Source organism: Malaclemys terrapin, chromosome 19, assembly GCF_027887155.1.
Source record: "Malaclemys terrapin pileata isolate rMalTer1 chromosome 19, rMalTer1.hap1, whole genome shotgun sequence".
In the NCBI taxonomy this organism is placed as follows: Eukaryota; Metazoa; Chordata; order Testudines; family Emydidae; genus Malaclemys; species Malaclemys terrapin.
The window spans coordinates 17,911,353-17,924,964 of NC_071523.1; the positions used below are offsets into that span (position 1 = coordinate 17,911,353).

At 43.8% G+C, this 13,612-nt stretch overlaps 1 protein-coding gene across 1 annotated transcript; it reads right to left on the minus strand.

Annotated features, from left to right (window-relative positions):
* Window positions 1-468: 468 nt before the first annotated feature.
* Window positions 469-11,043, minus strand: PEX10 (peroxisomal biogenesis factor 10). The gene is made up of 6 exons (XM_054008887.1): window positions 10,824-11,043; window positions 9,305-9,385; window positions 8,281-8,678; window positions 7,536-7,711; window positions 6,037-6,172; window positions 469-747 (listed from the first exon to the last, which is right to left on the minus strand). The coding sequence occupies exons 1-6, from the start codon at window positions 11,041-11,043 to the stop codon at window positions 679-681; spliced, it is 1,080 nt and encodes a 359-aa protein (XP_053864862.1). The 3' UTR covers window positions 469-678.
* Window positions 11,044-13,612: the final 2,569 nt, after the last annotated feature.

Below are 13,612 nucleotides of genomic sequence, written 5' to 3' on the forward strand. Positions count from 1 at the left end.
ACTGTTAACCCTAATTATGCTGTAAAAATAGAATGGTGCTATTAGGATTCATATTTCTTATGTGAATTTCCACTGCAGTTAGTCATAACTTTAATTTCTTCTACTCTAAGCATATGCACACATACTATTTCCACCTGAAGCTTCAGCAGGGATTGTTGTAGTTTTAGGAGAGCAGGAAGGGAGCAAGGATCCAACATTTATATGCAAGTCTTAATCCTAAAACTTCCATAATACTAAAAGCATGCCACGAAAGGTTGTTTAGATTTAAGTCCTCCCACAGTGTTTGCAACTAACTGCAAGAGCAATAGTCTACTTAATATCCTCATTCTATAGCCTCCTTATTGTTCAAAGTGAAATGCAAATAAACAGCATAAATAAGTTTAGAGCACTTGCTCTAAGCAATTTTTAGGAATAATGTTTAACATGGCAGGTCAAGGTCTGAGGTACAAGAGCAGGCAGAGAAGGTGGTAGACCGAAGTACTTCAAGTTTATTTTGTAACAGGAATGAGAAGATCACTTTTGTACAAGCAGTAAAAACAGTTATCTTTTATAAAAAGATTTAGGCTCAAAATAAAGTCTTGCTCATGGATTAAGCCAAACTGTATTATGGCTGCTTTGGCTGATAAGGATAGAGAAGCCTAGGATCTTGTCAGGGGCAACAGTAGTGGCTTGATACAGTTATCGATAATGCCGCAGATAGATCAGTTTCTGAGGATGAAATTTCTCTCTGCATAATGGACACTCTGCCTACAAAAGGGAAAGATTAAGTTACCAAGTGTTAATAAGCCAAAAAAAAATTAAACATGAGCACATTGGAGGAATCTAGACAAAGGAATGAGTAGCCCTACCTAATTCTAAACACTAATCTTTCCTTCTGTCTAGTTTTTAGGGCAAGGTTAACTGTATAAAGCACTATCCTCTATTCAAATTAACTGCACCTAATTTAAATGACAATGTTTTATTAGTACAGAACATGACCTTACTAAGCTTTATAATGCATGGTTAATGAACAAGCTGTACATTACAGTGGCCCCTCAAGGTGAACCTTTATTAGCTGTGTAGACAATAAAATCCTCTTCAGATATTGCTACAAGGAAGAACACATGCAGGAGAACTTACTTGGTTCAGGCAGTAAGTGTCACATTAAATGAAAATGCTCAAAAGGGTGACTAGTGTTAAATGCCGCCTTCTGAGAACTTAAAACCAAAGTCAAGCCATGGGTAAGGGTAGAAGATGTACACAATTCTCAGAGGGGAGATAAATGAAGGTTCAACGTGGAAGGGAAGACCACCTAGATTAGGTGAGAGGCCAGTGGTTTACGCAAGTGCTCCAGCTGACTCATAGCTATAGCAGAGAGGACTGAAGTGAGCCTTTCTGTTGTATGAAATAGGAAAACTAGGGAAATCTATGTCAAATGAAAGACCCAATATATTACCCAAATAACAGTATTTTCCAACAAATTAAACCATATGTTGTCTTTTTTGGCTGTTCAGCTAGCTTGTAGGTCTCTAGTTCTCAGCTAGGCAGGATCACTTATCTGCATTCTTTAGCTCCACAAGCATAAGAGATAAAAATACTTGTTATATTAAACAGGTTGCTGGTGCTTCATGAGCAATGAGATCTTAATTCAGCTATTCATATAAAGAAAATATTGCATGGGCACATGTTCATTAAAGAGACCTAGTTAACTAGAAAGCAGTTTACTCATTCTGAAGTGAAAAATTTTGCTCCATTATTTCAGTTACTATAAAAGGCAGCTTTCAGGTCACAAGGTAAATATGTAGTTGCTGGTGATGACAAATGAAAGCTATTACTAAAATATTAAAGCAAAATAAAGTTAGGATTCTCTCAGTAACGCTTCCTAATAGTTGCATTAACTCAGCCACAATGCATATACTGTAAGCATACAGTAAAATAGCTCAACAAGGAGTAGGGTGTACATGTGCAATACAAATGAGTTAGAAAATGTAAAAGTTCTTATAGCAACATTGAGGGTTTTTGCATCCCTAAATTACCCACTACTGTATTTAAGCACTGGCTGCTATGTAAATGTAGTTAGTTTACAGCAGTGGCTCTCAACCTTTTGTACTGGTCACCCCTTTCACATAGCAAGCCTCTGAGTGTGATCCCCCCTTATAAATTAAAAACACTTTTTTATACATTTAACACCATTATAAATGCTCGAGGCAAAGCAGGGTTTGGGGTGGAGGCTGACAGCTCATGACCCCCCCCCCATGTAATCAACCTTGTGACTCTCTGAGGGGTCCTGACCCCCAGTTTGAGAAACCCTGCTTTACAGGTTTGGGCTTTTAAAAAACAAATTGCTGTGGAGTTGTATTTAAATAGTTGCCAACTACAGAGGCAAAAAACTTACAGAAGCTACGGTACAAGCAGGTGAAGATGAAAGAAAATGGAGTGTTCCAATATAAAACTACAGAAAGCACTAACCCATGACCCTGCAGGTTCTATAACAGCCCTAAATGATCTGTCAGTTGAGGTTACGTGCATGTGAGTACTACCGCCTGCTGAGGCAGATTGCTCCTACAGTGTTAGGCCAGATTCCTGTCCCTTTAAGATGAAGAATTTTTGTGCCATCTACAAGCTACTTCAGTGAGCAGAACAGGCCTCTGGGAAGTCCATCAAAAGCAGTAGCTCAAGTAGGCTACTATTGCACCACTCTGGCTTGCCCTCCAAGACTAAGATCACTAACTCCAGAATTGAAATGACCACTTGACTACAAACAAATTCCCTCCTATACACTAAAATACCTTCCTCATAGCACATGATGTTCAAGATAATTTTATTTGTAGCTGTACATGAACTCAGACTTCTATCTTATTCACTTAAATCTTCCAAGAATGCTCTCAAGTAACCCACAACCAGACTTTGTTCAGTGTGTTATAAACCAGTTTACTTATTCAGAATCTTACAATGTAGAGCTATTGATGTTTTAGTTTTTCAATCAGTGATGCACTCAGAAGGCCAGTAGAGAAAGTTAATGTGCCATATATTAGCCAGACTGCTCAAACCATCTGAACATTCCAGGCAGATTATTGCTATTGTTTGAGATCCATCTGTCATCTTGGGATTTCACTCAGATCTTGTCTTACAAGTGCCATACATTCTTTTTGCCATTTAAAAAGAAGAAAATACTTTCTAATGCACTAAGCTGCAAAATTTTAAAGAGACTGATCCTTAGCTAATAGCCAGTGTGAGAGAGCCATCTTGCATGAACTTTCCTTTGCCTAGACTATTCAGTACATGTTTACTACTCAATAGCTATCACTTTTGCTAGGCTACTGAGCTCAGACACTAAAGCCACAATTAGTGCTGGCACAAGGGAAACATTTGCAGACTCAAGAGACATTAACAACCTATGGCAGAATTACTGTAAGCATCCATGGAAGTGCTGAAGTTTGCATACTGTTTGCTCTCAAGATAGAAAAGCTTAGTTATCTTCTAACCTTTCCTGGTTAAGAAGTCAAGAGGGTGAGGGGGATGAGAGGCTGACCAAGTCTAGAGTAGTCTGGAATCACTTAACTTCCAAAAATTTGGTAATACACAAATTTGATCAGAAATACTTTAAATTTATTTACTTGATTCAAAGTAGATTGTAACATGGACTTCAAACCTAATGAGGCATTTGTCAGACCTATTTCAGCATGAAATACTACTCACTAAGCTGTCTAGGGAAAGATGCTAGTCTATAGTATGCCTTGTAGAAAGCATGTCTTTGCCTGTTGATCTAAAAGGGCCTCTAATGTGCCACCTACCATCAGGTGTGTGGATATCTAGATCTTTGTATTTACAGCTGATTGAAGGTGCAAAGTAGAAGTCCTCTGAACAAGTTTTGGTGTTTGGGTTTCACTCTCCATTTTGGACTCTAGGTGTATGATACTGAAATTGCCAGTAGGCTATTGAGTGTGAACTTGGCATCTAGGAATTTCACCAGCCTCTAACATCAAGTAGGAGAGCTTAGTCTTGTAGGTAGTGAAGTGTTGGATGTACAGTAAAAGCTAACTCAGTTGCAGGGAAAGGGGGGGTATACAGATGTTACCATTTTTCTGTTTTGCAAGAGTTGCTCATGTTTATGTGGTGCACAGTCATAGAAGGGTTTAATAAGGAATGCACAATCAATCTGATTCATGATACCATACTGGACCACACTGAGGGTTAAACTTTCATCTTCTGTAAGCAGGTACAGCTCCTGTGGTATCTATGGATGGCACCTGCTTACAGCTGGGCTGAATTGGGCTTTTTGAGTCAGAAGTGCTAGCATTTAGAGGTACTTCTTACATAATCATCACTTTTAACCCCAGAAAGAAGTGCTCAGTCTAATACCTGGGCCTGAAAGGTATACTTTCCTATGTGATCAACTTAACTGCAGGTCTTATGCTCTGGCAGCTCATTACTTGTAGTGTGCGTACAGAGGGGGTGGGAGATAATTGTATTCCCCTTCTGATAAGACAGGGAAACTGGTTAGGAAAAATGTACATCTGGGTTAATAGCTCTTCTAAAGTGCCCATCCAATATGATATACAAATAATGTTCCCTACTCAGGGATCTCACTTTTCTGAATGGTCAATACTGTGGTTAGATCATGTATTGGCCTATTGTAAACTCTCATTTCAGCACAAACACTTGTCCCGAAAGCCTTACAAAGCAAAGGAACCTTTAAGCTCCAGGGCTGGGGTGATGTGCCAAAATCCATCAATGGTGGGACAAAATGAAAAAACATACAACCTGTTACCCACACAAAATCACCAAACAGGTTTTCCAGTTTGGAAAAGGGTTAAAAACAGACTATGGCTAGTATGTAATAGTTTATAAACTATTCTTGGAGCCTGGGAAAAATACTGTTTAACTGACAAAATCAGGAGGGTGGGACCCTTCTCCATAGAGATAGTGTTAACTTTATAACACGTGTCTGCTATCTAAGGCCTGATCTACATCTCAAACTTAGGTCAACCTAACTTTCTATAGTGCTCAAGACTGAAGTTTCACTGGTTGACTTAAGGGCCACTATAGACAGCTCAGTTGACGGAAGGATTCTTCCATCAACCTAGCTACTGCCTCTCAAGAGTGCAGCAATAGAAAAATCCCTTCTGTTGTTGTAGTAAGCATCTATACTAAAGTGGTACAGCTATGCCACTGTATCTCTTGTAGTGCAGACATGCCCTAAAATCTCTGAGACAAGCTGCCCTGTGGATAAATGCATTTCCCTAGACCCATGAAAATACACATTATTTAAGCTACTATGGACTTAACTGATATATTGACTTGTTCATCAACTTGGAAGCACTTGTAGAACAAAGTTTATTTTCCAAATGTTTTAATAAGACATTTTTAATTTGTAAATACCACCCTATGATTCATTTACTGGAAGCTTTGCTTTTCATGAAGAAGCTTACCACCATCCCATGAAAAAAAGCTACAGTATGGAAAGTTAATCCATAGCAAAATGCAACCATTTATGTCATTAAAAGTAGGAGAGATAGAACAAAAATTTTGTGGCCCATGAAGAAGGGTTAACAGGCTGAGTCCAGGATGGAGGTGTTAGCTGTGCCCTACACCACTCCTGGGCTTTTCCAGTTGTACTTATATGGTGGTTTAATATGGACAAATGCTCACTGGGCTCCAGGAAAATACTCAGTTTATTTTCTTGGTTCACTTAAATCATGATTGGAACTCACATCTCCAGATGTAAGTAATGACTAATCCCATAATTTATCAAAGTTCACAACTTCAATGAAGTTCAACAGCATTTCTGAATTTGCATAGCCAGAGTGGTGCTGTAAACAAAAACTCAGGTCCTTTTTCCCTCATTACTGTAATGCAGAGAACATTTACACATTTGTTTACAGCTCAAGTCAACTGGTCACCTTGGCAAGCACAGGCCCCTCCAAAATGTGGATAGGGATTTTGAGTCTCTTAACTACTAAGGGAAGGTTAGTTTACTACTGAATCTGAAAATTATTCCAGAATAATCATGCAATAGTTCTTCCACATTTTCAAAGTCAACTCCTTCCCACTTACTTTGGTGTTACACCATTCTGTGATGCATTCCCAACAGAACAGGTGGCCACAGGGAGTGGCTGTTGCATGCCTACGTTTTTCCAAGCACAATGTGCATCGGGAACTGCGTACAACAGATTTTTCCTCAGTCTGATTTCTGATTGAATAATAAATATACAGTTAAACTAAAATGTAACAGCCAGAATACGTAAAACACTCCTACTGATATAATGTATGGAAACAAATCCACTTATGCTCAAGAGTTATACACGTTCCCCTCATTAAGAACGTTTCAGAAATGTCAGTGATACTGACATAGAATGAGGTATGAGGAACACAGCCTGAGTTGCCCAAGACAACCTGGACCATAATTCAAGCTATGCTTCTAGTGAAGGGGACAAGGAACAGGAGCACTAGTGTCAAGGCAACATTTTTCTTATTTGAATGTGAAGTTATTTGAAAACTTAAAAATAGTCTATGAAAAGGCAATTATCTGCTAAAATTGAAGTTTGAGAAAAGTGACAGAGATGCAATTTTGAAAACACCCTTTAGTCACACATTTCAAAGAAAAAAAAAAAAAAGTAACAGCAGCACCTAAAAGAGCCCAGACACTGCACAGGTGAGTGAGAGTGGAGAAAAAGGGACAACACGACAGGCTACCAGTGGTTGCCCTACATGAGTCCAGGGCCTGACAATAAGGGTCATGTGGAAAGGCCAGTGAGGTGGAAGTGTTGATGTACTGCTGCCTGTGCTGTAAGTATGCCTCAATCCTGCCCTGAAAAGCCCACCTCTGGTAGGAGGAGAGTAGTTCAGTCACCATAATCCATTTAATCCCTGGCATCAGCTGAGATTTTCAACAAAAGTGGACAATTAAAGCCAATTGGGAGGATGGATGGGTGTATGTGTTTAAATCTACACTGTTTTAAAACCTGTAGCAGCGAGTCTCAGCCTGACTCTACAGCCTTGTGCTGCAGCACGAAGAACAGCGGTGTAGACATTCAGGCTTGGGCTAGATTTCGGGCTCTGATGCTAAGGGGGTGGAGCTGCAGAGCTATCTACACTGCTGGTTTTAGTGCCAGAGCTTGAGCCAGTCTGTAGCTATAGGCTCTGAGCCTTTCTGCCACGGGTTTTAAAATGCAGTATAGACATACCCTCTGATACATTTTGCCAGTAGGAGGAGGACTCAGACCGACAACTTTTTTAGTCACATTAAGTTACAATATTACAAGCTTTTGGGGGCTGGGGCAGTCTGTCATATGTTTGCACAGTACCTAGCACAATGGTGTCCTATCTGGCTACTGTAATTGAACACATTCTCATTAGTGATAGAAGATGTATAGCAATTCTCTGCATAGCATCCGAAGAAGTCCCTTCCACCTACCCTATAGTATTTATGTTACCTTGGTGCTTAGCTGTGATTGGAGCTCCACCACAGAATTTCCCATTAGTTATAGATAAGAAAATTCCCACACAATTATTCCTGCTTCCACCCACTTCCCAGCAAGTTAGGAACATCATACTTTGGATATGAGAGGTTGCGGTGTAGTTTCCACTCCTGTCTTGCCCTCTGCCTTTGTTGGAAGCTGTATATCTGAACACCAACTGTTAGTACAAGATGCAGCAGTGAAACTATCCCAAGAAGCTTGTAACTTGATCGAACGCTTTGGTCATCTCCACGCAATCCTGGAACACGAAGCTGCATAGTTCAGACAGGAAAAGAGAAACTAAATTACCATCCAAAAGGTCATGTTTTCATTAATGAGCCTCACCATGGATCTGCTAGTATCTCAGTTTTGACCACCTCCTCCCATAATCTTCCTGAAGAGACAGTTTTACATTACATTAAGCCACTAGCTTGAAAAGTGCAGTTAAAAATGAGAACCTAAGACTGTATATATCAGATTTCCCATACAATAGAGTCACACCAGTTAGTTACCAATGCTTCCACACATACTAGCAGTGAATGCATGTGCCCCAAATATAGTTTTGGCTAGATTCACTTGTTTTCTAGAATTACATTAGGACCTGAACTGGTCTCTAATTAATCTAGATTTGTTAGCAGTGACCAATAAGGGGGAAGGGGGGAGACATGACCCTCTCTCATGAATTATTGAAAACTCTCTCTAAAATTATTAGGCACTGCCCAATTTACTGATCATCACAGGCCAAATTCTACATCCCTTTTACATTCAATACTGTTGCTGAAGCCAAAATACTACATTACATTAAGAAAAGTGTCTTCAATCAACGAATTCTTTAACGTACATAAGATATTCCAGTGATCCTTTTAGAGATGTGATAGAAGAGGCCATTTATATAAAATACTGCCAGATGCAGCCTACGGAGCAGGGGGATGCATTGCTTGAGGACATACACAGTTTGTAAAAGGGTTTTCTTCTGCTGTTCTGTCAGTCTGCCAACTTGTTTCTGCACCCAGCTTCGTACCAAAGTCCTGCCACGTAGACCATTGCTTTGCAAGGTTCTAGATCCACCAGTTTCTGTCTGCAACTCATGTTCCAGATGGATTAATCCTTTGTCCAACAAATAAGGCAAAACAGTATGAAGAGAAATCAAAATGGCTCTTCGAAGCAGAGAAGGGATTCTCTTCTTGGAAGAATCAACTTGGACAATATTAACATATTCTTCACCAAGAGTTTGATAACCTGAAAGATAACATGGACAAAAGTAGAAGATGGGTAAGATGGCATTCTTATTTTCATTACTGACATGCCCTGTTAAAACAGATGCCATGTTTAGGAGCGCCAAAGGTGGCTTAAATTTCAGTGCCAAATGATGTGATCATTACGTTTAAACTATAAATCTTTTATGGGCCCAATCCTGTAATTACTCAAACACCAAGCTTACTACCATAATGCATAATTCTTCATGGTACAGGCCCTGTTTTCAGAAAGCAGTCTTCCAATAGTGCTGGTGGGAGCAAGATAGTAAACGATGGGTTGTTTCACCTGGATTTTAAATAAATGCTATATCTAAAACAAACCAAATATTTGAAGTTGTATTTACATTTAACAAAAAGAGGCATCTATAAAAATAACCAAACTTCTAGGACCCGCCCCCCCATTACATTTACACTACTGACAGCAACCCAGAAGCATTAAATATTTGTAAGCAGGTAATTAACTCAGCCAACAAATAAATCACAGAAACAGAGTCCGTTTTCTCCACACCAGAACCATACCCTCAACCTTCCCCCCCGCCCAAAACCACATACCTGTTGTTTACTCCCCCTACCCCCCAAACCATGTCAAATAAACTTTATGAACAATACCAGACAAAGTGGTGAGGCTGAAGTATGCTACATCAGAAAGAAGTTCAATCTCTTTCCTCCATTCCAACCATTTCTTAGTACCTAAAAGGTAAGATTAATAACAAAATTTATTCCAAAACCAGTTTGGATTTAAAACACTCCCCAGCAGTGATTATTGCCCAAACTTTGCAGCACTGTGCATCAGACAGACTACTCCATTTTCATTATCCAAACTAGGAGACACGGCAGACGGTGAGGAAGGGAGGTAGAAGATGAGGGAGGAGTTTGTTTTGTTTTTAGGTTTAATAACCTGAACAGCTGGGCAGTAACACAAGAATACGACCTTTGCCTTTTAAAGGAGCAAAATTCCACTTGCCAGGAATACTTTTAATAAACCCATGAGTAAAGCTCTCAGCCTCTTACAGTGACTGTTAGGGCTAAGGGGAGCCATGGACTAGCTGGGGCTGGCTAGGCTTCAAACTTTGAAAGGTGACAATAAACTACCCGGGGTAGGGGGAGTAAACAACAGGTACAGCTCCAGAACTGCATTGTGCACAGGGACCAGGCCCCCGCACGCTCTTCCGACACACGAGCCCCCGCCCTTCTCTTCCCCCCCTCCAACCCACGCGAGCCCCCTCCCTTCTCTTCCCCCCCTCCAGGCCACGCGAGCCCCCTCCCTTCTCTTCCCCCCCCTCCAGCCCACGCGAGCCCCCTCCCTTCTCTTCCCCCCCCTCCAGCCCACGCGAGCCCCCTCCCTTCTCTTCCCCCCCTCCAACCCCCGCGAGCCCCCGCCCTTCTCTTCCCCCCCTCCAACCCCCGCGAGCCCCCGCCCTTCTCTTCCCCCCCTCCAGCCCCCGCCCTTCTCTTCCCCCCCCTCCAGCCCCCGCCCTTCTCTCCCCCCCCCTCCAGCCCACGCGAGCCCCCTCCCTTCTCTCCCCCCCCCTCCAGCCCACGCGAGCCCCCTCCCTTCTCTCCCCCCCCTCCAGCCCACGCGAGCCCCCTCCCTTCTCTCCCCCCCCTCCAGCCCACGCGAGCCCCCTCCCTTCTCTCCCCCCCCTCCAGCCCACGCGAGCCCCCTCCCTTCTCTCCCCCCCCTCCAACCCACGCGAGACTCTTCCCTTCTCTCCCCCCCCTCCAGCCCACGCGAGCCCCCTCCCTTCTCTTCCCCCCCTCCAGCCCACGCGAGCCCCCTCCCTTCTCTTCCCCCCCTCCAGCCCCCTCCCTTCTCTTCCCCCCCTCCAGCCCACGCGAGCCCCCTCCCTTCTCTTCCCCCCCTCCAGCCCACGCGAGCCCCCTCCCTTCTCTTCCCCCCCTCCAGCCCCCTCCCTTCTCTTCCCCCCCTCCAACCCACGCGAGACTCTTCCCTTCTCTCCCCCCCCTCCAGCCCCCGCGAGCCCCCTCCCTTCTCTCCCCCCCCTCCAGCCCCCGCGAGCCTCTTCCCTTCTCCAACCCAAGCGAGCCCCCTCCCTTCTCTTCCCCCACTCCAGCCCACGCGAGCCCCCTCCCTTTTCTTCCCCGCAGCCCAGTCCTAGCCCCTCACCCGCCAGGCCGTGCAGCGCTGCCCCAGCCCCGCTCCGCAAGCCGCTCCGATACAGCTCATCCTTCTGCCCGCAGCGCACCAGGTGCGCGGGCCCAGCCGGAGCCAGCGGCATCCTGAGCGGCGGGGGTGGGGATGGAGACAGGAACGGGAGGAAACGTTCCCTCTCTCGGCCACCGTCCACTGTACGTAGCGTCACGAAAATAACGTAGGCCACTAGCATATACGTAATACGCCTAGGTTGACGTAATATGCTGGCTTCGCGAGGCGCAAGAATTGTGCGTCATCACAGCACCTCCAAGATGGGAGGGGCGAGAGCCACTTAAAGGGGCAGAGCAGGCCTAGGGCCTCAGTGCTACCGCAACCAATACCGCACTCAGTACCCACAATTCCTCACGGCGGCCACCCTGTCCCTTCCCGCCAGAGCTGTATGGCAGTGCTCTGGGGGTGTTGCCATGGCGATGTCCCCTGGTATTGCCCACCCTGCCCATCCCCTGGCCGCGTTGCAGAGACGCCCAGGCGCCCGCACACCATTCAGGATGGGCCCATGGTAAGGAGGCAGCAAGACCTCATGGATGGAGGACTGGGACTTGGGAGGCCTGGCTTCTATTCCCAGCCTTGCCACTGGCCTGCTGGGTGACCTTGGGCAACTCCCTTCCCTTCCCCGTGCCTCAGTTCCTCCTTCTGTAAAATGGGGGTAATGGTACCGTCCGCCTTTGTAAAACACTTCGAGAGCAACTGATGGAAAGTGCTATAGAAGAGCTAGATATTATTATTATTTATTAACATGTGGTGTCTGGACCCTTTCCGCATGGGGCAATTTGGCTGTGGCAGAAGCCCAGTGATGCCAACTTAAAGTGTTAAAAAAGATGGGTTAGCCTCCCTCCCCCTAAAAAAAATCATGAAATTTGTTTCAATAATACACTCTGGGTTCTTTTCCCTTGTCTTCCAGTTTCTGAGCTTCTAGTAGAAGGTGCTTTCTTCAGGTTTTCAAGCTTTTCTCAGCAACCATGAGTAAGGCTATGAATTTGACATGGAAGTTTTTAATAAATTTCATGACAGAGATGTAGGGGGAAATAATTAATGACAGAAGGTTGGGGGCATTAGAAACTGAGCTCACCTTGCAGTGGTAGCTCCTGCCCTGACTCCCCATTCTGGGGGTTGTAACCTGGGGCACATGGTTGCAACCTGACTCAGGTTTGGCATCTCAATCTACAGAGGGGTGGGTGGGCCATATCTGAGTGGTGCTGCAACCACATGTTCCAGGTTATGACATCTGGAGTGGGCCAGGCCCAGCCCTGAGGGAAAGGAGCTACTGACACAGGGCAAGCGTGAGTTGGGCTTGTCATGGACTTTATTCAAATTTATGATTCCTGTGAACACTGACTTTCATGCCAAAATTGGAGCCTAACCCATGAGGGGTAGTTGCTTATTTCCTTTCAAAATCTCACACACTCTCCTGATTCCAGGAGCTAGGGCTTTATAACAAAAACACTGACTCTCTCATGACTTGTAATAAAATTGCAAGAGTTGGCCACACTGAAAGTGTAGGTAGGAGCAGTGCCCCCAGATGGGGGACAATTTTTGCATGGCCAGGACTGTCCGGCAAACAGGAACTTTTTTGTTGAAAAACTTGTCCCTGTCTTTCTGAACAAATATTGAAATGAAACTCAGTATTTGCTGACAGTTTTTTCATGGCCACAGAATTCACAGAGCTACAGAATTCACAAGGGCAAGCCTCTTACAGTGGGAACTGGCCAGGACCTCGAACCACAATTATAAATTCTCTTATCAACTGTTGGCTTAACAGTGGTGCAGTTTTTCATCATCACACTGCATGTGGGAAGCTTGCAGAGCACATATGCACACTGTGCATTGCTCAATGGTGTGATATTGGCATGACCAAATGTAGATCCATGCAGTTGCACAAGCATGTTCTTGTGTCCTTCATAAATAATTTCTTTCGGCTGTTGTGTGGACAAATTGTTTCCTGAGCCCAAGTCTCATTCATTGCGTATGAACTTTACATCTCTCTCTGTTTTGTGATGAAGAATTTTATATGAATTTCAATAAGTCACTTAAATCCTTCCTTATTATGTGTTTTTTAAGTCTCACTCATTCAGACTTGTGGCTTGGTCGCCCTGCACTCAACCTGGGCAATACTGCACATCTTCAGAACAGCTGCCAGAGCGGCACTGGCTATTAGCTCCTCACATTCACAAAGACTTGATTTATTGACAGACTTAAAGAAGAAAAAACTGAGGGGCTACTTGCCTGAAGCTATTTACTTCTGCTGGCAGGCAAATGATCCATCAGGAAAGCTCATTTCAGGACTCAGTTCACATGGATTGTTCCTCCACCCCGTCTACTGCTGCTCCACTCAACATTACTGCATTAAATGTGCAAGCAGCTAGAAGAAATGTACAATCTCTGAAGTGCTGGTGTACAATGATTCAGAGGCTGGTTTTGTGGTTTTACTTTAAAATTAATTCCTGTGTAGCCAAAGGGATCCAGCCCTTGCAGAATATAGTGTTTCTCTCTGACCAGGCTTCAGAGCTGTTTGTCTTCAGTAAATACGCATCTGCCATAGTGCAATGCCTGAACCATTTCTCTGTGTGGATGATTCATTGATGAAAGGCAGCACTTGGAAAGAGACAGAAAGATGAGTGAACATCAGTGTTACAATATTAAAATCACCAGCTTTGCTGATAAATTACCTTCCAAATCACATATAATCCCTGGTTTGCTTACTGTGGGGACTTGAATAACTGTGTTCTGCTAGACAGAGTCCA

Bases quoted from the DNA above. Each gene is read 5' to 3' on its own strand.
- PEX10 (XM_054008887.1), bottom strand. From the start codon at position 11,043: ATGCTAGTGGCCTACGTTATTTTCGTGACGCTACGTACAGTGGACGGT. The intron at 7,712-8,280 runs GTACGTTAAAGA...TGAACTATGCAG, and splicing joins GGATCACTGGAATATCTTAT to CTTCGTGTTCCAGGATTGCG. The intron at 748-6,036 runs GTAAGTGGGAAG...TCCCTTTTGTAG, and splicing joins CAGAATGGTGTAACACCAAA to GCAGAGTGTCCATTATGCAG.